The 24,441-nt window shown below is 38.4% G+C and overlaps 1 protein-coding gene across 11 annotated transcripts in view; it reads left to right on the top strand.

The window, feature by feature from the left end:
* The window catches only part of LMBR1 (limb development membrane protein 1), a 208,915-nt gene that overhangs the window by 165,298 nt on the left and 19,176 nt on the right, over positions 1–24,441 (top strand). For all 11 annotated transcript variants that reach the window (XM_054493923.2, XM_054493930.2, XM_054493924.2 and 8 more), the window contains 3 exons: positions 165–238; positions 477–567; positions 1,816–1,882. In XM_054493923.2, coding sequence (XP_054349898.1) covers positions 165–238; positions 477–567; positions 1,816–1,882 — 232 coding nt within the window. The remainder of the gene's footprint in view (positions 1–164; positions 239–476; positions 568–1,815; positions 1,883–24,441) is intronic.

Here is a 24,441-nt window from a genome sequence, read left to right as displayed (position 1 = left end):
ATCAGTCTAATGTCATGTCTTGTTGGCCTTTGAAAGTCTAGATGTTATTTCAAAGTAGTAAACATTCATAATTTCAACTGTCTTATATTTATGAAACAGCTGTTTTAGGGAAACCAATATAATGGTGTCATCGAATTCTGAAAAGTGTCTTTCTCCCACCCCAGGGGCCTGGAATAGGAAATGCCTCTCTTTCTACGTTTGGTTTTGTGGGAGCTGCACTTGAAATCATTTTGATTTTGTATCCTTTCTTTAACTGAACGTTCAGCCTATCCACAAATTTTATACCAAGTTTTCTGGGGTAGTGGTTATTTACTAAGACACTTGTCTAGAAGAGAAAACAACAGGTTAGTCTTCCTCAAGCACTTAAAGTGGCTTTTTGTTTTGCTTTTCCTATGGGCCTTAAGACTTTTTGGAGACTGCCAAGAACTTGGGAAACTTGCATTCTGTTGGAGAGTTTTTTCCCTTGATTCTCACAGCTATCTTATGGTGTCCTCTGTTGTCGGCTTCTACAGCCTTCGATTTTTTGGAAACTTTACTCCCAAGAAAGATGACACAACTATGACAAAGGTAAGGTAGAGTCTTAGGTGACTGTGGCCTCTCATTTGCCTTCCCAGACAGACTGCTTTATTTAATAGTCATCCTGAATGGTTCATTTGCAGTGATAGGTATTTGTTTGTAAGTTGTGTCAACACAAACTGGAGGATTTTCAAAATGCTGAGTGAGTGGGAAAGGGATGTACCCTGTTTAATTTGGATGGCGTCCATTCACTGTAAATGCAGAGAACTGCAGAGCTTGTTAACTAGCTATAGAAGGCTCCTGAAAGGACTCTTTTTCCTCTAAAGAAAACGTATTGCTAATGAGTAACTTGGATTGTGCTAACTGTACTTCAGGGAGCTTGTTTGAAGTCTGAAGAACTTAGTTGCTACAAGTAGTAGGGACAAAGTATTTCAAATTTGAATAATTAAAGTAAGACGGAAGAGTTCTATTCAGAAACATTTTGTAGTCTGAGGCTAATTTGACTTTTTCCACAACATGTCATTGGCTTCAGAATAAAAAGGCTGTTGCCGTATATAGTGACTGAATCTTTATAAAATATTCCCATAGGCTGACAAAGAAGAATAACTAATAAGAGCTGAAAGCTTGTTTTGTTTTTATTTTATATTTTTAGCCTACTTAAAGGGGAGAAGTTATTTTACACACACACGCACACACACATATACACACACACAGCTATTTCTTTAAACTTAATAAGTAGTTGAGATATTTAGTATCTAGTTTAAGTGATCATAAATATTAATTTTTATTTTCAACTCCTCTTATTTACTATGGAAGAATAAACATGGGATGCATTATTATAAAAGTTTAGAGGTTTTGGATTTCTGGTGCTTTTTAAATCTTACAATTTACATTAGAAAAAGATGTGATAAAAGAGATCTTAAGCAATATTCTGGCCTTAAAAATGTAGTCAGAAGTATCCAATATGTTAATTATTTTTTACTTGACAGGCAGAGCCTTTTGAAACTAACAACTGCAATCAGTAACGTAAAATGCATTATGTAGGTGTCAAGTAATTTAAGTATTCTATAACTATATCTGTGCTAGGTACTGTAAACATCTTCTAGAACTTACAGATATAACTTTATTTTAAAAGTGTGTTATTATTTGAAAATTCTGTACTGAATAGTAAGTATCATTAAGAAATCGGCAAAGTACACTAGGTAACTAGAATGCACAATAATTTCTCAGAATGTTACTGGGTTTGACTGTCATCCTGCTGTTTAACTGCCCAATATTCTTTCTCATTTCTCATAACAGATCATTGGAAATTGTGTGTCCATCTTGGTTTTGAGCTCTGCTCTGCCTGTGATGTCGAGAACACTGGGTAAGTTTCAATGAGAAATTTTCACTTAAAGATCCATGTTTTTAAAGACTGTCTTTACTGAACTTATTTAACATTTACTTTCTAAACTTTTTCATAAAGATTACCTTTGAAATACAGTGTTTCTTCCTACATCATTTTACACCTTTACTTCTATACTTTATGTATAGGGGCATACCAAGACAAATACTTTTATCAGATAAAGACTATTTATTTTTTAAACACTTAAAAGCATTCTTTCTCCAAACAATGGACTGGTTTTTTGTTGTGTTTTGTTTTTACTGACACATCTATAAGTTAGGCTTTCGAGTCCTCTAGTGAGGAAACTGCATTAAACTAATTTTTCTATATAAAAGTTTTTGAGCATTTATAATTTAGTATGGTTTAAAAAATTGAAAATTTGTAAATTATTTTAAGCTGCTTTGTGTCCACGAAATAGAGGTGAAAGCAGTGTAATCTCTGAGAACACACTCTGATTCAAAGGACACCCTTGAGAGTTCCTACTTGCCTGTCATTCATTTCTGTCATTTTCTTAATGTTTCAGTTTACGGAGAATTTGATAATCTTTTAAAAGAAAAACAGCTTTTTGCTTTGTCATTGAAATAGTTGAATAAGTCTTCCCTTAGTCGTCTTGTATAAAATGCTATCGTAGACCATATTCTGAGCTCTTCACTAAATATTATTTCAGACAAAAGTTTCCATTAAGCATTTCTATCTAATTCTCTAGACTTAGGTTTTGACTTAAGAGTGCACACAAATGATTGGAAAATTTCGATCATTAAATTTTAGCTACTTGCTCATAACAAAAATTGCTGGTAAGTTGGAGTTGCTTTTGCGTTAGCTCTCATATTGCCTCCATTATTTATTGAAGACTTACAGATATCAGGGATGCAGGCTGTGCAAAGAAAGTAGAAGCTTTGTAGTTATCTTCATAATTCTTACAAAGGATTTCATGTTTGTAATAGAAAACAAAATTAAAGTATAAATGTAAAGGGACCACTGTTCCATAAACTAATAAAAAACTGGTGTGTGTAATAGTCTTATTTCTTTTGTGTTTGCTTTATAGGACTTGTAATTGTTTTGACATCTGCTTATGTGAATCTTGAAAATGCCGAAAGTATGCTCTTTAGCAACCTGATTTGATGTTAAATGTTATCATTTATATTATGACAGTCTATTAAATAATTTCTGTTATATTTCAGCCAGCCTATCATTTTAATACTTATGAAACTCATTCACTGTACTGTTATTTAAGATTGATTGCTAATCATTAATATATACCGATTTTATGGAAGAAAATTACATGCTGAGTATAGTTTTAATACAAAGAAAACAAACTAATGGTAAAATTTACTTTTTGAAGGCCAACAAATTAAATTCCAGAGTAGTTTGCCATAGAGATAAATAAAAAGAAAAAAAAGAAAGATGGAACAATTAAAATGCAGCTAACAAATGCCTGGACCCAGCTGTCCAAACAGGATTAATGGAGTGCATTAGGGTACAGTGAGTCATGTGGTGCTTTGCAAAATATCAACACGCACTGCATTACATGTTATGCCCAGTGGCATTGAATAGATGAAAAGAAATAAATACGTTAAACAGATTCATAGAGGCTTTTCACAGTATTAAAAAAGCAAATTTCTAGACTAAAAGAAAAAGCTTTATTTTAGCATTATGGGAAATGCAAACTAGAGAGTTACTTTGTAATTCCTCTATTAACCCTTTAGAATTGAGTCTTTGATTTTAAGAAGATAAAATATAGAGAATTGTCATGAATATTATCCTAGTGTATAACAGGATTTTGATTTACCAGCTGAAAAGCTTATAAGACTAGAATAGAGGATGTATTTAAGCAATCAGATTCCAAGCTGTGACATTTTTCAGTCTTTCTTGTCACCTCTCTCAAGGAAACCCTGACCTTAGTGTGGTCTCCTTTGCTACTGTGAAATCAGCCAGCAGCGCCCCATCACTTACAATGAAATGAGAAATGCAGTAACAAGAAAAATCATATTTTATCTCTATATATGTAATTTCTCTATTATTTCAACAGTTTTTTTTAGTGAAGAATATAAATTTGATTATAACTTGAAATACATTGAATCTAGTATAAAAGAAATAATTTGGTGATGTTTTTGCTTCAAAAATGAAAGTGTTCAATGGGCATGTTTCTTTTTTAAAAATTTGCCCACTATTATTGTTGATGCATCACAGGCTTTAGATTTAAGTACATGGTGTGATATGACATATTTATTAAATAATTCCTTTTAAATAGCTTGTTATATTTGAATGAAAAATTTTGTACTAACTGAAAAATCACCACTAAGTAAATTTTATAAGCATATTACTTGCCACAAAGAATTAGATTGTGAGAAAAATTTTGACCATGTATTCTTGGTTAAATAGAATTAGTATAAATGATGGTTTTATTTTTCATAGGAAACACAAAGAATCTGTACTTAAAATTTTTTATTAGAACCCTGCAAAAGTAATGCCATGTAAATGAATATATTTTTCAAAACATTGTTTTGCTGCCTGTTTATGCTTAAGTTTTCAGAATCCAAAATTTGGGGAGATTTGATGTCTGTATTTTTAGTAAACAATTTACTATGTAGTTTAATAGACTCTCAGGGTGATTAAAGGAGATGTTTGCAAACAAGGTGAAAATAGAACAAGATCAAACTAATTATCTATAGATGTTCAAAATTCTATGCAATAAAATATTTTGAATGTTGCAACGAATTTTATAAGAATAGATTCTGTGTGATTGCTGATATGTTCTTTATTACGCTTAATCATGAAACAATTGAGAGGTTGATTTTTTGTGTTATTCTTTGAATTCTCCTTTAAAGAGGAAAATTTTTCTCAAATGCAAATGACAGTCTTTGAAATGCTTTTAATAATTTCTATATTGTAATTATTTTTACAGTTATTTTTCATCTTGGAAGCTCTTTCTATAATTTGTAAGTTATTTAGGGTCCAAATACAATTTGTTTTTATTGTACTTATGGTAGTAAAACAAAAACACTTACTCTTTCAAATCAGCTTGAATTTATTTTCAGTATTTTCACATATTTCTCATTTGGGTCCCATATAGTCTATTATCTTACAGGAGGTAAAGTAGATTATTCTTTTTCACTTCTTGATGAAGGGACGTTGTTTTATAACGGGTCTTTTCTGGAGAGGTCTTTATTTGGGGTTTTGGTAATCCCTATTTATCTTTACCCTGGGCTTTCTCTAGCTCTTGTTGTGAAACAGAAATAAACAATGCTTTCACAGAGGCTTAGCAATGACAAATGTGAAATGGAAGTATAAGTCATATATTCCTAATTATGACATTGATATAAAAATAATTTCAAACCCTATATTGAAAATTTCTCACCAAAAAGTATATATGATTTTATTATATTCAGATATATTATAGAAAATAATAAATGAATAATATGACTTAACTTTTGGTTGATTACTAATGTTCTTATATCTGAGCAATAAGCTTATATATACAGTTGAGATTTTTAAGAATAAAGAATTCTTAAAAATGTTTTGTGCCAAATGTCTAAAACAGTTAAGAGAACAGCTCATGATACCACCCTAAAAACTCATATTCCTGATATCTACGAAATGTGATTCCTGACACTACACTTCTTTCAGGGCACACAGCCCTGTCTGAGAAAATGTCTGTGGGTCACGCATACCTAATTTTAGTCACCTGTTGATATTCAGCTACTTTAAATTTACTTTGTTATAATTTTCATGTGGAAAATAATTTCCTTTAGGACCATTTAGCTGGAGGGAAACTTAAGAGGTAATTTGAAAAATATTACAGTTAAAATGTTACAATTAAAACTAGACAAATGATAGTAAGGGTCTAATTTGTCCTAAGAATAAAGACCTCTAAGCTATCTGAGTATTCTTTTTTTTTTCTATTTTCTGAAACAGAGCCTCATTCTGTTACCCAAGCTGGAGTGCAGTGGCACAGTCATAGCTCACTGCAGCCTCAACTTCCTGGGCTCAAGCAGTCCTCCCACCTCAGCCTCCTGAGTAGCTGGGACTACTGGCAGCTACTTACACCACATCACCACACCTAGCTAATTTTTTGTATTTTTTGTAGAGATGGGGTTTTGCCATGTTGCCCAGGCTTGCCTCAAATTCCTAGGCTCAAGTGATCCACCTGCCTTGGCCTCCTAAAGTGCTGAGATTACAGGCGGGAGCCACGTGCCTGGCCTTGCTGAGTATTTTTTTTTTTTCTTTTTCCTTCTTTTTTTTTTTTTTGAGATAGATTCTCACTCTGTTGCCCAGGTTGAAGTGCAGTGGCACAATCTCGGCTCACTGTAACCTCTGCCTCCTGGGTTCAAGTGATTCTCCTGCCTCAGCCTCCCAAGTAGCTGGGATTACAGGCACCTGCCACCACACCCAGCTAATTTCTGTATTTATAGTAGAGATGGGGTTATGCCATATTGCCCAGGCTGGTCTCAAACTCCTGACCTCAAGTGATTTGCCCGCCTTGGCCTCCCAAAGTGCTGGGATTACAGATGTGTGCCACCATGCCTAGCCAGGCTGAGTATTCTTAATAATACATATGCACAGTCATTTCTGAGATAGATGAACAAATTATCTCATTTGTAGGAAATTGTATTTTTAGTTTTTAATCATATAAGTGAATGCATAAATAAATAGTCCTGATAAAGAATACTAAAAATTAGAGATCCGGCCGCCACTTCTAATTCCAGTCTCCTCTTCCAAGTTTCCAGAAATGTCTTTGGTTTACAGCTTTTCAGACCTTTTCCTGTGCATATGTATACATGTGTTTGTGTGTATATATGTGTACTTTGTAGAAAATTTTAAAATCTCACCTGAGTATTACTTTGTTTCTAATTGTTTTGTTGGCATTCTCCTTATTTCTGATGACTCTTAACTTCGTGTGCTGCCTAGAGGGAGTTAAAAGAAGAAAATGTTTTGAAATAATTTCCTTTATCAGATCTCAGTCACCTGAACATAAATTTCAAACCAAAAGAGTTACAGAAATAGATAATTAAATGTTTGCCAGTGACTTGTAATTGCCTCATTCTATGGATTCTGTTTTTAATTTCTCTGTGGTGTTTACTGTTTGTAATTTCACCCCCCAAATCTTGTCTGTCTTCATTTCTGGTCACTGCTCCTCTCTTTTTCCCTCTTGCTTCTCTGGCCCTTCCTTAGCTGTGTCTTTTACTGCTCTTCAACTACCACCCATTCACTTGCCCCCAAATCGAGACCTCCAAATCACCACCCACCCTAAGCTAAAACAGAAATCTAGCTCTGTGCTACTTATGGGTGTCCTCCTGCCACCTCACACTGGTCATTTCTAAAACAGAACCTGTCATTTCTCTCTCTCCTGTATTTCCCTTCAGTCTCTGGGACACTTTCTATCCAAGTGGTCAAACCAGAAACTTGAGACTTAACGGTAAATGCTTCCACCTTCTGTGCCAGTACCTCATGGCAGTACTCGCTTTCATCTTGGTAATATTTCTCACATCTACCTCTTTTTTCTGAAACAAGATTTAGCTCTTTTGTCCAGGCTGGAGTGCGTTGGCACAATCATTCACGGCTCACTGCAGCCTCCACCTTCTGGGCTCAAGTGATCCTCCCACCCTGGCCTCCCGAGTAGCTGGGAAAACAGGCGCCCACCACCACGCCCAGCTAAACTTTTTAATTTTTTGTAGAGATGGGGTCTTACTCTACTACCTGGGCTTTCTCACTTGGAAAATTGAACTCCTTGAACTCCTGGGCTCAAGTGATCCTCCCTCTAGGCCTCCCAAAGTGTTGGGATTACAGATGTGAACCACCGCACCCAGCCCCACATCTACCTCTTGCTTCTCATTTTCCTTTTTAAAAGTGAGAAGAGTCAGACCTGTATAGCATAAAAAGCAGAGAGCTGAGTATATGATTTTAGTATTTTATTGTGAGAGTAGTGTTTGTGAAGTAGATTCTAAGCGGATGTCCTTTTCTTTGAGAAGGATAGAGAAAGAAGACATCAAACCAAACCAAAAGAAATAAGGACATATTTAATTTTCCAAGTGAGAAAGTTTGACTGAGCCATACCATGGAGACCCGTCTCTGGAGAACTTTCCTCAGGAAGATCACAGCCAGTTACCATCCACACTGGAGAGCTTAGGCGTGCACTTCTTTGAAAATCAGCACATAAGGTTCTTTCCTGGACTCTAATTATAATTCTCTTTCATTGGATTTTAGTTTGTCTTCAAGTTCACATACTCTAGTTCTGGACGACTAAATTTAAATTGGCTACAGATTAGAACCAAATGAAATTGTTGCACGTAAATCCTCATGACTAAAATTGATTCGATATTTGCAAATACAGTTTTCCATCTCTAAGCTTTGATTCCCATTGTTCCCACAGTCTTCTCCCATTCACCTTTCTCTATCTATCCAAATCTTTTTTATTCTCTGAGGCAGAGTCAAATCCTGCATCACACATGAGGGTGTCTCAGAGTCTTGCACTTTCAACCTTGTATTATACGTACCTATCTGTATTGACTTTCTCATGAAACTTTATGTTCCTTAAAGGACAAGACTTGTTTTCTGCATCTTTTTATTTTTCACAGCATCTAGTTAATAAGTATTTTTGATGTCAATAAGTATTTTGATGTCGGTGGGTGCCACCGTGTTGAGTGTATATTGTGTTCTAGAATAGATGAACTACGATACTCCATTTGTCTTGCTTTTGCCCTGGTAGTCTTTATTTCCATATTCTAAGCTTTTCTGACCAAATATTTTGGTTTTACTATTAATATTTTAAAAGACCTTTACAACAATAGCCAAGAGGTGGAAACAATCAAAGTGTCCATCGTTGGATGAATGGATGATCAGATTTTGGTACATAAACAATAATGGAATATTCAGTTAAAAGAAGGAATGACATTTAAGTGAAATAAGCCAGTCACAAAAAGGCACCTCTTTATAAGTGTGATTCCACTTATAAGAGGTATCTAGAGTAGTTCATTTCATGAGTTGCCAGGAACTAGGGTGAGGAGGAATGGGAGTTCTTGTTTAATGAGTATAGATTATTCATTTTTTAGGATGAAGAGAATTCTGGGGATGGGTAGCACCGATGGTGAATATACTTCCTGTCACTGAACTGTACACTTAAAAATGGTTAAATTGGTCAATTTCATGTTATGTGTATTTTATCACAATTAAAAAAGAAAAAAGAGTAACTAAATGGGTACGTACTACAACATGAATGGACCTTGAAAACATTATGTTGTTATATTGTACGATTCCATTTCCATGAAATGTCCAGAATAGGAAAATCCATAGACAGAAAGTGGATTTTTTTGGGAATACATCCAAAGCCCTTGAACTGTTTATTTTTAAATGGTTAATTTTATGTTATGTGAATTTCACTTCTATAAGTTATTTTTTGGCTGGGTGTGGTGGCTTACACCTGTAATCCCAGCACTTTGGGAGGCCGAAGCGGGCAGGTCACTTGATGCCAGTAGTTCCACACCAGCCTGGCCAACATCGTGAAACCCCATCTCTACTAAAAATATAAAAATTAGCCAAGCATGGCAGCGTGTGCCTGTAATCCCAGCTACTTGGAAGGATGAGGCAGGAGAATCACTTGAACCCAGGCGGCAGAGGCTAAAGTGACCTGAGATCGCGCCACTGCACTCCAGCCTGGGTGACAGAGCGAGACTGTCTCAAAAAAAAAAAAAAAAAAAAAGTATTTTTTTTATAAGGCTTTTACTCAGTAGATACTCAGTAAATATTTGTCCTCTTCTCTGTTTCCTTGGCGTGGCAATCTAATGCCAGGGCCTAATTGTTTTTAGTAAGTCAGTCTTTATGTGTTTGCATTTGCCTTCTTAGTGCCAGGCACTTGATAAGGGAAGGCAGGTGGAAGGACTTTTGAAAGTCGCCTTTCTGGTGTATAGAGTCCTAACCTGGGGCACCTCCTTTGTCCCTTCTTTCCATTCAGAGTCTACTTGTTATTTAAGGGCTAGTTCAATCCCCACCACACATACACATGCACAGTGAAAGTGTGATCTTGTCATTTCCCTGCTCCAAATGCTGCAAAGACGTTTGCCATTCAAATACTGTACAGTTTCCTTAAGGTAACACATACGATCTATACCTGACCCCTGTCTGTGTCTCTTGCCATTCCAAACCTCACATTCTGAGCCATTAGTAATAAAGACATAATCTTCAGGTGTGTTAGAAACAAAGTATGTCTGCTGTGCCTTCTGTGCCTTTGAACACATTGCTTTGTTTACTGTGAGTAATTTTCTTCACCAGCCGTTCTCTGGCAAAACCTAACATGTCATTCAAGACTCAGGTTGGCCATGAACTCCACAAATCAAGTTTGCCATGAGGTATCTCTTGTGCACTCTCATATAACACTCGGTGCAGTTTTCCGTTTGTTTACCAGGTCACTTATCACATTCTATCCAATGGCTTTTCTTTTCCTCCATAAAGCTGTACGCTCCTTGAAGAAAGGGATGGCCTGCCACACAACATTTAGCACACATATGCAGTGGGAGGTTTACACACTCTCGCTTCCCATTTCACTTAACTGTTTGTATATAGACATTTGGCCATACTGGAAATATTGCATTGTTTAAAAAGTCTTGTCTTCCTAGGAAGGCTATCAATACCATGAAGGGAATAAATGTCTTACATACTTATTTTGTAGCTTCTGTAGTACATGCATAGTACAAAGTAGGAATATGGTAGGGACTCAAAAATTCTTTAAAAATTTAACTTATAACACAAAAACAAATACAGAAAATATAGAGTTTCTAAATAAATTTAATTGGTACAGCCATACATTAATATATTAATGCATGATATTGGGTATATAGTCTGAAGTCTAATAAATGCATTTTAACAGCTTTATTGAGGTATAATTGACATACAATAAACTGCACATGTTTAAAGTGACAATTTTATAAGTTTTGACTTTATACAAACACCTGTAGAACCACCACTGCTATCAAGATAGTGAACATATTCATCACCCCCAAACATTGCTCCCTCAGACTCTGCTCGTGTTCCCCTATCCACCATCATCTCCAGGCAGCCACTCATTTGCCTTTTGTTTGTTTTTTCCAGACAAGTTTTTTAGAGCAGTTTTAGGTTCACAGCTAAATTGAGAGAAAAGTGCAGAGATATCACAGGTGCCTCCTGTTCCCCACATGCAGAGCCTTCCCCACTGCCAACATCTCCCATTAGAGTGGCGCATTGGTTACAATTGATGAACCTGTACTGACACGTTATCACCCAGAGTCCAGAGTTTACATTAGGGTTCATTCCTGGTGGTGTAGATTCTATGGGTTTGGGCAAATGTATAATGTCCCATATCCACCATTATGGCATCATGCAGAGTAGTTTCATTGCCCTAAAAATCCTCCGTGCCCTGTCTATTTATCCCTCTCTCTCTCTCTCACCCCCGGCAGCCACTAATCTTCTTACTGTCTCAGTAGTTTTACCTTTCCCAGAATGTCATATAGTTGGAATCACACAGTATATAACCTTTTCAGATAGGCTTCTTTCATTTGACGTATATTTAGGGTTCCTCCATATCTTTTCATGGCTTCATAGCTCATATCTTTTTAATGTCGAATAGGATTCCATTGTCTGGATATACCACAGTTTAATTTATTTTTGTATAAATTTACGGGGGTACAAGTGCAATTTTGTTGCATGCATAGATTGTGTAATGGTGTAGTCAGGACTTGTAGGGTGTCTGTCACTTGAATAATGTACACTATACCCATTAAATAATTTCTCATCGTCCAGCCTCCCCCCTGCCCCGTCGCCTTTTTCAGTCTTCATTTTCTATCATTCTGCACCCTACATCCATGTGAATTCATTATTTAGCTCCCATCTATAAGTGAGAACATACAGCATTTCTCTTTCTGTATCTGACTTGTTTCACTTAAGATGATGATTCCACCTATGTTGTTGTGAAATACATGATTTCATTCTTTGCTCTGGCTGAATTGTATTCCATTGTGTTTTTATACTGCATTTTCTTTATCCAATCATCCATTGATTGGCACTTAGGTTGATTCCATATCTTTGCTATTGTGTTCAGTGCTGCTATAAACATATGAGTACAGGCATCTTTTTGATATAATGATTTTTTTTCCTTTGGGTAGATACCCAGTACTGGGATTGCTGGATCAGATGGTAGTTCTGTTTTCAGTTCTTTGAGAAATCTCCATACCGGTTTTCCATAGAGGTTGTAATAATTCACATTCCCACCAACCATACAGAAGTGTTCCCTTTTTTCTGCATCCTCTCCAACATTTGTTGTTTTTTTTACTTTTTAATAGTAGCCATTCTGACTGATGTAAGATGATATCACATTGTGTTTTTAATTTGCATTTCTCTGATTAGTGATGTGGAGCATTTTTTCATATGCTAGTTGGCCATTTGTATGACCTCTTTTGAAGTCTGTCTTTTGCCCACTTTTTGAAGTGTGTCCTTTGCTCACTTTTTAATGAAGTCATTTTTGTTATTGTTGTTGAGTTGTTTGCATTCCTTGTAAATTCTGGATATCAGTCTCCTGTTGGATGCATCATTTGCAAACATTTTCTCCCATTCTGCAGGTTATCTGTTCACTCTGTTGATTAGTTTGCTGTGCAGAAGCTTTTTAGTTTAATTAAGTTCCATTTGTTTATTTTTGCTTTAGTTGTCTGTGCTTTTGAGGTCTTAAGTCGTGAATTCTTTTCCTAGACCAATGTCCAGAAGAGTTTTCCTAGGTTTTCTTCTAGTATTTTTATAATTTCAGGTCTTACATTTCAGTCTTTAATCCATCTTGAGTTGATTTTTATATATGGCGAGAGATAGGGGTCCAGTTTCTTTTATCTGCATATGGCAATCCAATTTTCCCAGCACCTTTTGTATGTTTTTGTCAGTTTTGTCAAAGATCAGCTGGCTGTAAATACATGGCTTTATTTTTGGGTTCTCCATTCTGTTCCATTAACCTGTGTCTGTTTTTATACCAGTACCATACTCTTACGGTTACTGTATCCTTGTTGTATAATTTGAAGTTAGGTAAGTTGATGCCTCCAGTTTTGTTCTTTTTCCTTAGGATTGCTTTAGCTATTCATGCTCTTTTTTGGTTCCATATACATTTTAGGGTAGTTTTTTTAATTACGTGAAAAATAACATTGGTGTTTTGGTAGGGATTGCATTGAATCTATAGATTGTTTGCAGTAGTGTGGTCATTTTAACAATATTAATACTTCTGATTCATGAGCATGGGATGTTTTTCCATTTGTTTGTGTTATCCACAATTTCTTTCATTAGTGTTTTTTGTAGTTTGTTTGTTTGTTTGTTTGAGACAGAGTCTCGCTCTGTCGCCCAGGCTGGAGTGTAGTGGCACAGTCTTGGCTCACTGCAAACCTCCATCTCCCAGGTTCAAGCGATTCTCCTGCCTCAGCCTCCCAAGTAGCTGGGACTACAGGTGTGCGCCACCACACACAGCTAATTTTTTGTATTTTTAGTAGAGATAGGGTTTCACCATGTTAGCTAGGATGGTCTCGATCTCCTGACCTCGTGTTCTGCCTGCCTTGGCCTCCCAAATTGCTGAGATTACAGGTGTGAGCCACTGTACCCAGCCTGTAGTTTATTTTAGTTATTTATTTTCTTAAAGATATCTTTCACCTCCTTGGCTAAATATTCTCCTAGATATTTCTGTATTTTTCTCCTTCATTTATGAAGCTTAGTTTTGCTGGATACAAAATGCTTGACTGACAATTATTTTGTTTCAGGGGACTACAGGTAAGGACCCCAATCCTTTCTGGCTTTTAAGGTTAAGCCAGAAAAATCTATGGTTGATCTGATAGGTTTTCCTTTATAGATTACCTGATGCTTTCGTTTCATATCTCTTAAGATTCTTTCCTTCGTTTTGACTTTAGATAACCTGATGACTACGTGTTTGGGTGATGATCATTTTGTTAGGAATTTCCCAAGTGTTCTTTGAGCTTCTTGTATTTGGGCATTTATATCTCTAGCAAGGAAGTTTTCCTCAGTTATTCCCTCAAATAAGTTTTCCAAACTTTTAGATTTCTCTTCTTCCTCAGGAACACTAATTATTCTTAGGTTTGACCATTTAGCATAATCCCAAATTTCTTGGAGGCTTTGTTCGTGTTTTTAAATTCTTTTTTCTTTGTCTTTGTCCGATTGGGTTAATTTGAAAGCCTTGTTTTTGAGCTCTGAAGTTCTTTCTTTTACTTGTCCAGTCTACCATTGAAACTTTCCAGTGCCTTTGGTATTTCTCTAAGTGTGTTTTTCATTTCCAGAAGTTGTGATTGCTTTTTCTTTATGATATCTATTTCTCTGAAGAATTTTTCATCCATATCCTGTATTGTTAAAATTTCTTTAAATTGGTTTTCACCTTTCTCTTGTATCTCCTTGAGTAGCTTAATAATCAACCTTCTGGGCTGGGTGCGGTGGCTCACGCCTGTAATCCCAGCACTTTGGGAGGCCAAGGCAGGCGGATCACGAGGTCAGGAGATTGAGACCATCCTGGCTAACACGGTGAAACCCCCGTCTCTACTAAAAAATACAAAAAATTAGCTGGGCGTGGTGGCGGGCACCTGTAGTCCCAGCTACTTGGGAGGTTGAGGCAGGAGAATGGCATGTACCCAGGAGGCGGAGCTTGCAGTGAGCCAAGATCGCGCCACTGCACTCCAGCCTGGGCAACAGAGTGAGACTCCATCTCAAAAAAAAAATCAACCTTCTGAATTCCTTAACTGGCAATTCAGAGATTTCTTGTTGGTTTGGATCCATTGCTAGGGAGCTAGTGTGATCTTCTGGGAGTGTTATAGAACCCTGTTTTGTTATATTGCCAGAATTACTTTTCTGGTTCCTTTTCGTTTGGGTAGACTAGTTCATTGGGAAGGCCTGCTGTTCAGATTCTTTTGTTCCACTGGGTGATCCATTGATACGGTGTTCTCCCCCTTCCCCTAGGGATGGGGCTTCCTGAGAGCCAGCCTGCAGTGATTGTTATTGTTCTTCTGGGCTTGACCACCCAGCAGGGCTACCAGGCTCTGGGACGGTGCTGGGGAATGCCTGCAAAGAGTCTTGTGATGTGGTCTGTCTTCAGGTCTCCCAGCTGTGGATATCAGCATCTGCTTTGATGGAGTTGGCAGGGGAGTGATGGAGACTCTGTGAGCGTTCTTGGTTGTAGGTATGTTTAGTATGCTGGCTTTCTCAAGTGCTGGTTATGCCAGGAGTGAAAGTGTCATGTGGACAGACTCAGGACCTCTGGTTAGCCAGGATGTTGCAGGCAGTGGAATTAGCTTTTGTTTTCTCCTTCCTGGGAGCAGGGTTATTCTGTCATGAGTTGCTTTAATGGCCTGATGTGGTTGGCCAGTTGATTGGCCTCACTTTCAAGAGAGTTCCAGCTGCCATAGTAGTAGAGGTATCTAAGCTTGCCCCAAGTTGGCCAAGGTAAGTATTCTGGTTTCTCAGGCGATGGGTGGGGCCATAAAGCTCCCTAGACTTTATGTCTTTTGTGTTCAGCTGCCAGGGTAGGTATAGAAATACCATCAGCTGGGGGCAAGGTCAGGTGGGTCTGAGTTCTGATTCTCCCTGGGCAGGGCTTGCTACAGCCACCATGGTTGTTGGGGGGTTGTTCTCGGGCCAATGGGGTTTTGTTCCAGAGGGGATCTTGGCCACCTGTGCTGTGTTATATAGTTTGCCAGGGAAGTTGGGGAGAGCCAGTAGTGAAAGGCCTCATCCAGCTCCCACACAGTTGGCAAGGCTGGTCTCTCTTCTGCAGTGCCTGCCTCAGACCTTGTCCCAGGCCATAAGCTTCCCCGCTGAGAAAGCAAGCACGGGTTTCAGGCCTTGCCCTTCCCCATCTGGCCACACTGTCGGTGGTGGCTTCTGTGCTCGTGTCTGCAGCAGTTCCCGTTTGTACCCTGCCCCTACCAGATTCTGCTCAAGAAAATGTGTGCCCAAAGTTATTACAAATTTCAGTTGGAAGCTTCTTGCGTCCTGTGACCCCACCCTAATTCCACTGGCTGCCTTCCCCAAGGGCCCCTGTGAGATATAGTCAGGGATGGCTTCCCTGGGCTTGAGCTGGAGACTGAGAGAGCCTCCAGGGCTCTTCCTGCCACTGATGCTGCTTTTATTTTTTGTGTGGCTCCATGAATCTATTTCAACTCTCAGTAAGGTTAAATCCTTTTCTCATTATCTGGATTTTCAGCTACCACAGTGAGGATGTGTGTTCAGAGGCAGGTTTTCCCCACCTCACACACTGGGAACTCAGTTTTTTGCCTGTGTCTCATGGAATTTGCAGTGATATGCTGCTTCTTTCAAAGGATTCGTGAATTCTTTCAGTTTTCCTGGTACATTCTACAATGGTTCTTGGAGCAAAAGTTGATGGTGTGAGTCTCCGTGCACTGTTCTGTCCTTCCAAGTGGGAACTGCACATTAGTCCTGCCTCCTGTCTGCCATCTTCCTCCAATTTTTTTTTTTCTGACTATTGTAAATGGGATTGCCTTCTTGATTTCCTTCTCAGCTAGATAGTAGTTTTTTTTTTTTTTTTGTATAGAAATGCAACTGGTTTTTGTACATTGATTTTGTATTCTGAAACTTTACTGAATTTATCAAATCTAAGAGCTCTTTTGTGGGGGGATCCATTAGGTTTTTCTAGAGATAAGATCATATCATGAACGAACAGGGATAACTTAACCTCCTCTTTACCAATTTGGGTGCCTTTTGTTTCTTTCTCTTGCCTGATTGTTCTGGCTAGAACTGTCAGTACTCTGTTGAATAGGAGTGGTGAAAATTGACATCCTTGTCTTTTTCCAGTTCTTATGATTTTTGGCTGTGGGACTGTTGTATATGATCTTTATTATTTGGAAGTATGCTCTTTGCATGCTTAATGTGTGGAGGGCTTTCATCATGAAGGGATGCTGAAGTTATCACATGCTTTTTCGGCATCTTTGGAGATGATCATGTGGTTTTTGCCCTTAATTCTGTTAGTGTGATATATCACATTTACTGACTGTATATGTTTAACCATCCTTACACCCCTGGTATAAAACCTGCCTGATCATGGTGTATTATCTTTTTGATGTGCTGTTGAATTCAGTTTGCTAATATTTCATTAAGAGTTTTTGCATCTGTGTTTATCAGGGATATTGGTCTGTAGTGTACTTGTCTGTTTGGGTATCAGGGTGATTTGGGCCTCATAGAATGACTTAGGAAGAATTCCCTCCTCCTCAATTTTTGGGAACAGTTTTAGGAGGATTGGTATTAGTTCTTCTTTGTACATTTGGTAGAATTCAGCTGTGAATCCATCTGGTCCTGGGCTTTTCTTTGTTGGAGATTTTTTAAATGGATTCAATCTTGCTACTCATTATTGGTCTGCTCGGGTTTTTTATTTCTTCCTGGTCCAATCTTGAGAGGTTGTATGTTTCCAGCCAGTAATTTATCCATTTCCTCTAGGTTTTCTAGTTTGTCAGTGTATAGTTGTTTATAATATTCTCTGATGGTCTTTTGTATTTCTGTGGTATCAGTTGTAATAATGTTTCCTTTTTCATTTCTGATTTTATTTGGATCGCCTCTTTTTTTTCCCGTTGTTACTCTAGCAATTGGTTTATCAGTTTTATTTGTTTTCTCGAAGAACCAACTTTTCATTTTCGTGATCCTTTGTACTGTTTTTTGGTCTTTATTTTATTTTATTTTTTGGTTCTGCTCTGATCTTTGTTATTTCTTTTCTTCTACTGATTTTGGATTTGGTTTGTTACTTTTGTAGTTCCTTGAGGTATGACATTAGGTTGTTAATTTGTATCTTTCAATATATTTCATGTAGTCACTTGATGTCATAAACTTCCCTCCTAGCACTGTTTTTGCTGTATCCCACAAGTTTCTGTATGTAGCGTTTCCATTTTCATTTGTTTCAAAAATTTTTTTTAAATTTCTGACTTAATTTCTTCTTTGACCCAATGGTCATTCAGAGGCATGTTGTTAATTTTTGTGTACTTGTATGTTTTCTGAAATTCTTCTTGGTATTGATTTTGTGGTATTGATACATGAAAATTTTTGATTTTTAAAAATTTGTTGAGACTTGTTTTGTGTTTTAACATATGGTTTATCTTGGAGAATGTTTTATGTGCTGATGAGAAGAACATAAATTCTGCAGTTGAGTAGAATATTCTGTAAATGTGTTTTAGGTCCGTTGCACCAAGTACAATGTTTCTTTGCTGATTTTTTTTCTCGATAAGCTATGAATAGGGTGTTGAAGTCCACCACCATTATTTCATTGCTGTCTGCCTCTTTCTTTAGCTGTAGTAGTATTTGTTTTATGAATCTGGGTGCTGTTGGCTGCATGTATATTTGGATGTATTGTTATATCCTCTTGCTGAATAGGTCCCTTTATCATTATATAATGACCTTTGTTGTCTTTTTTTGTTTTAACTGTTTTTGATTTAAAGTCTGTTTTATCTGGTGTAAGTATAACTACTCCTGGTCTCGTTTGTTTTTTTGTTTGTGTGGAATATCTTTACTTTTAGGTTGTGTCTTCATAGGTAAGGTGGATTTCTTGTGAGCAGTGTATGGTTGGATCATGTTTTTCTCTATCCATTCCACCAATCTGTATCTTTTAAGAGGAGAATTTAATCCGTTTATATTCAGGGTTAATATTGATATGTGAGGTTTTGTTCCTGTCATATTTTTCATTGTTTTCTAGTTTTGTAAGTTCTTTGTTATCTTTTTCTCTATTTCTCTTTGTGGTTTGGTGGAATTCTGTAGTATTGCCATTGGATTCCCTTCTCTTCCTCCTTTGTGTGATTGTTTTACTTGTGAGTTTTATACTTTCATGTGTTTTCATGACGGTGAATATCTTCCTTTTGTTTCCACGTTTGGGACTTTGAGCATGTCTTACAGGATCTGTATAGTGGAGACGAATTCTTTCAGCATTGCTTGTCTGCAAAAGACTTTATCTCTCCTTCATGTATGAAGCTTAATTTTTCTGAAAATAGAATTCTTCAATGGCAGGCTTTTTTCTTTTCTTTTCTTTTTGCGACAGAGTCTCACTGTGTCTCCCAGCTGGAGTGCAGTGGCATGATCACGGCTCACTGCAACCTCCACCTCCCAGGCTCAAACAATCCTTCCACCTCAGCCTCCCAAGTAGCTGGGACTACAGGCACATGCTACCATGCCTAGCTAACTTTTGTATTTTTTGTAGAGACGGAGGTCTTACCATGTTGCCCAGGCTGGTCTCGAACTCCTGGGCTCAAGCCATCCACCCACCTTGACGTCCCAAAGTGCTGGGATTACAGGTGTGAGCCACTATGCCCAGGGGCAGGCGTTTTCTTTTAGTGCTTTGAATATGCCCTCTCATTCTTTTCTGGCCTATAAGATTTCTGCTGAAAAGTCTGCCATTGCTCTTTTCTTACTGATTTTAGAATTCTTTCACTTTGACTTTCGACAATCTGATTATAATATGCTGTGGTGAAGTCCTTTGTGCAATGTATTTTTCAGGGACCACTGGACCTCCTGCATTTGGATGTCTAAATCTCTTTCTATACTTGGAATGTTTTCACCATTTATTTTATTAGATATGTTTTCTAAACTTTTTGATCTTTCTTCCCCCTCAGGAATATTGATAATTTGTACGTTAGGTTTTTATGTAGTCTCAAACATCTCCAAGGCTTTATTCTTTTTTGTTCCTTTTTCTTTATTTTTGTCCGCCTGGATTATTTCAAAAGACCTGTCTTTCACGTTCTGAGATTCTTTCTTCTATTGGTCTATTGTTGAGGCTTTTGATTATATTTTATACTTCCTTATATTAATTTTTTTCTGTTTCAGAATTTCTGTTTTTTTTTTTAAGACAACTGTCTCCTTAGTAAACTTCTTATTCACATCCTATATTGATTTTCTGATCTTTGTACTGGTTTTCAGATTTCTCTTACATCTCATTGAGCTTCTTTGAAATTAGTATTTTGAGTTTTAATCTGGCATTTTGAGGGTTTTTTTTTTCAGTTAGGATCTATTGCTGGAGAATTATTGTTTTCCTTTGAGGGTGTCATATTGCCTTTGCTTTTTCAGGCTTTTTGTATCTTTACATTGATTTCTGCACATCCGGAGCAATAGTTGCTGCTTAATTTTTAAATTTACTTTCATTGGGAGGGGACTTTTTTTCTTGACTATGTGACCATGATGTGTTTGGGCAGGTAGGGCTGTTTAGCTTTGTTTTAGGATGTGCAGTGGTAAAAACGCTGCATGATTTCTTTGGCTATAAATAGCCTTGGTGGTAGCTGTGGGTTTATTGGTGTGTTATGGTGTGGTTATTGGTGGCAGTTGTTATGAAGTTGTACTGGGGACTGGAATGCCTGATTGATCCCTTTTCAGGTTTCATTGGTAACAGTGGTGGGCTAAGCATGTCTTTTCTTGTGCCATGGGACAGTGTATTCTGGCGCCTGTGTTGGCAGTTCCAGGCTATTTCTTGGGCCTCTGTGTAGCTTTCCTGGATGCTGGTTGTCGTTGTGTGTGCTGAGTGGGTAAGTGGCCCTCAGCCACCTTGTAACCTGGGCCTCTGTGTAGCTTTCCTGGATGCGGATTGTAGTTGTGTGTGCTGAATGGGTAAGTGGCCCTCAGCCACCTTGTAACCCAGGGTGGCATGGGTCCTGGTGGTAGCAGTGGTTGTGCAGTGATCTTCTAGTTTCAAAGCACTTTGCTCTTGTGTTAGAAGTTGTTGCAATGGGCTTTGCATATTGACCTCTAGGTCTGTAGGTGATGTTTACAGGTTAGAGCCAGCTACAGTGGGTACAATAGGATTTGTGCCCAGCCTCTTTTCCATGGGAGAAGTATTTGGGTGTCTCAGGTGGCAGATTGGGTAATGGAAAACTCATGAGCCCGGATGCCATGCTCCACCTTGGAGAGGCATGGGGAAGAGCCCAGACAGAGCTGGACTGAGCAATTGTACTCAGGTCCCCCATGGTGATTGTATGCAAAAGTCCCAACAAGGGTAGTGAGGCAGCCCCCAAGCCCCTGGGAAAATGCTTGGGTGAGGGGTGGCCACCACTATGCCAGGGTCTCAGCCCAGGGAAGGACTGACAGCCCAAGCAGCCACAGTTGTGGCCAGCAGACATGAGACTTGTCTCCCTCTCCTATCCTTGTTCTGGCGGAGTGCTCCCTCCCTTGTTCCGACTGTGGCAGCGAACCCAGGTATCTAGTCAGTCCTAGAAGTTTGCATCCAGTCTGCCACTCAGCTTAGGGCCTTGGGAGATGCCACCCAGCCCCCATCCTGGCCTCTGAGGCAACTCTCCTCCTGCTCAGGTCTTAGGAGACAGCCTGGTTCCTGTGCCAGTTGGGCTGGATCCCAGGTCATGCTCATTTCTCAGTTCTGGCTGCAGGAGCTCTTCCCCTACTCAAGCCTCTTTCTGCAAACCCCAGCCCAAGTCCCTCTAACTCCAGTGATTGGTGCTGCTAATTTCCACACATTGTTGAACAGCTAAGATCAAGAATGGCATCTTACTGTAGCTGCCTGGGTCTGAGAGAGTGCATAGGACACACCCTGGAGCAGTTTCTTCTCATGGTTTCCTGGCTGCTCCTTAAGTGTGATTCTGAGATTGGGAGAGTCAAGGTGCTCTCCAATGGCCTGGATTGTACAGTTTCCCAGGGAAAGTGGACCCCAGAAGGACACTCACTCACACTCTCCCATATGGGGGATTCATTCCCCATTTTTGGCCCCAGGCCACATGGGCTGCCTGTTTTCCTTCTCTTTTTCAGAATTCGGCTTTTCCTTTTCAGGAAGCTTCTTATGCCACAGTTTATCCATTTACCTACTGAAAGACATCTTCATTGCTTCCAGATTTTGGCAGTTGTGAATAAAGCTTCTCTATAGATATTCATGTGCAAGTTTTTGTGTGGACAAAAGATTTCAGCTCCTTGGGGTAGATATCAAAAAGCATTTTTCTTGGATCATATGCTAAGAGTATGGTTAGTTTTCTTTTTTTAAAAACCTTCTCTGCTGCTGCTGAGATGTGAAAAAGAAGTAAAAATATTAAGAAATGAAAAAAGAAAATTTAACTGTCAAAGTGTCTTCTAAATTGGTTGTGTCAGCAAAAGAAACTATCATGAGAGTGAACAGACAACCTACAGAATGGGAGAAAATTTTTTCAGTCTATCTAACAAAGGTCTAATATCCAGAATCTACAAGGAACTTAGATAAATTTACAAGAAAAAAAACAAACCTCATTAAAAAGTGGGCAAAGGACGTGAACAGACAATTCTCAAAAGAAGACATTTATGTGGTCAAGAAACATATGAAAAAAAGCTCAACATCACTGAGCATTAGAGAAATGCAAATCAGAACCACAATGAGATACCGTATCATGCCAGTCAGAAGGGCAATAATTAAAAAGTCAAGAAACAACAGATGCTGGTGAGGTGGTGGAGAAATAGGAACACTTTTACACTGTTGGGAATGTAAGTTAGTTCAGCCATTGTGGAAGACAGTGTGGCGATTCCCCAAAGACCTAGAACCAGAAATACCATTTGACCCAGCAGTCTCATTACTGGGTATATACCCAAAGGAATAAAAATCAGTTATAAAGATACATGCACATATATGTTCATTGCAGCACTATTCACAATAGCAAAGACATGGAATCAACCCAAATGCCCATCTGTGATAGACTAGATAAAGAAAATGTGGTACATACACACCATGGAATATTATACAGCCATAAAAAGGAACGAGATCATATCCTTTGCCCGGATATGGATGGAGTTGGAAGCCATTATCCTCAGCAAACTAACACAGGAACAGAAAACCAAACACCACATGCTCTCACTTATAAGTGGGAACTGAACAATGAGAATACATGGACACAGGGAGGGGAACAACACACACTGGGCCTTGGTAGGGGGGAGGGAGAGCATCAGGATAAACAGCTAAGCATGTAGGGTCTAACACCTAGGTGATAGATTGATAGGTGCAGCAAACCACTACAGCACATAACAAACCTGCACATCCTGCACATGTATCCCAGAACTTAAAATAAAATTCAATTTTTGAAAAGAGTGGTTGTACCATTTTACACTCCTGCCAGCATAGAATGAGAGTTCCTGTTGCTCCACATCCTCACCAGCATATGGTGTCAGTGTTCTGGATTTTGGCCATTCTCATACATGTGCCTGACCTTCTTTGTATAACTATAAATTAGTTTGCACTTCCTAGAATTTTATATATATGAAATCATACAATATGTACCATTTACCTGATTTCTTGTACTCATCATAAGATGCATCTGTGATGATGTGTGTATGAATAGTTCATTTTTTATTGTTGAATAGTACTCTCTTGTATGTATGTATCACGATTTGTTTATCTGTTCACCCATTGGAAGACATTTCAGTTGTCTTTTGGCTATTGCAATATTTGGCCATTGCAACTTTTGGCTATTGCAAATAACGCAGCTTGAACAGTCATATCAACATTTCTGTTGATATGGATGTGCGCTTTCATTTCTCTTGGATGAATATCTAGGAAGGGAAGATTTAATTTGCATTTCCCTGATAACTAATGTGATTATTTGCCATTTGATATGGTGTGGCTGTGTCCCCACCCAAATCTCATCTTGAATTCCCACATATTGTGGGAGGGATCTGGTGGGAGGTAATTGAATCATGGGGGCAGGCCTTTCCCTTGCTGTTTTCGTAATAATGAGTAAATCTCATGAGATCTGATGGTTTTAAAAAGGGGGGTTTCCCTGCACAAGCTCACATTCTCTCTTGCTGCTGCCATGTAAGAAGAGCCTTTCACCTTCCACTATGATTGTGAGGCCTCCCCAGCCACATGCAACCATGAGTCCATTAAACCTGTTTTTCTTCCCAGTCTTGGGTATGTCTTTATCAGCAGCATGAAAACAGACTAATACAGTAAATTGGTAACAGTAGAATGGGGCGCTGCTGAAAAGATGCCTGAAAATATGGAAGCGACTTTGGAACTGGGTAACAGGCAGAGGTTGGCACAGTTTGGAGGGCTCAGAAGAAGAAAGGAAAATGTGGTAAAGTTTGGAACTTCCTAGAGACTTGTTGAATGGCTTTGCCCAAAATGCTGATGGCAATATGGACAATAAAGTCCAGGCTGAGGTCGTCTCAGGTGGGGATGAGGAACTTGTTGGGAACTGGAGCAAAGATGATTCTTTTTTTTTTTTTAATTTTATTATTATTATACTTTAAGTTTTACGGTACATGTGTACAACGTGCAGGTTTGTTACGTATGTATACACGTGCCATGTTGGTCTGCTGCACCCATTAACTCGTCATTTAGCATTAGGTATATCTCCTAATGCTATCCCTCCCGGCTCCTCCCACCCCACAACAGTCCACGGTGAGTGATGTTCCCCTTCCTGTGTCCATGTGTTCTCATTGTTCAATTCCCACCTATGAGTGAGAACATGCGGTGTTTGGTTTTTTGTCCTTGCGATAGTTTGCTGAGAATGATGGTTTCCAGTTTCATCCATGTCCCTACAAAGGACATGAACTCATCATGTTTTATGGCTGCATAGTATTCCATGGTGTGTATGTGCCACATT

Source organism: Pongo pygmaeus, chromosome 6 (assembly GCF_028885625.2).
Source record: "Pongo pygmaeus isolate AG05252 chromosome 6, NHGRI_mPonPyg2-v2.0_pri, whole genome shotgun sequence".
NCBI lineage: Eukaryota > Metazoa > Chordata > Mammalia > Primates > Hominidae > Pongo > Pongo pygmaeus.
The sequence above is the reverse complement of the archived record's forward strand: the minus strand, read 5'-3'. Positions and strand labels throughout refer to the sequence as shown.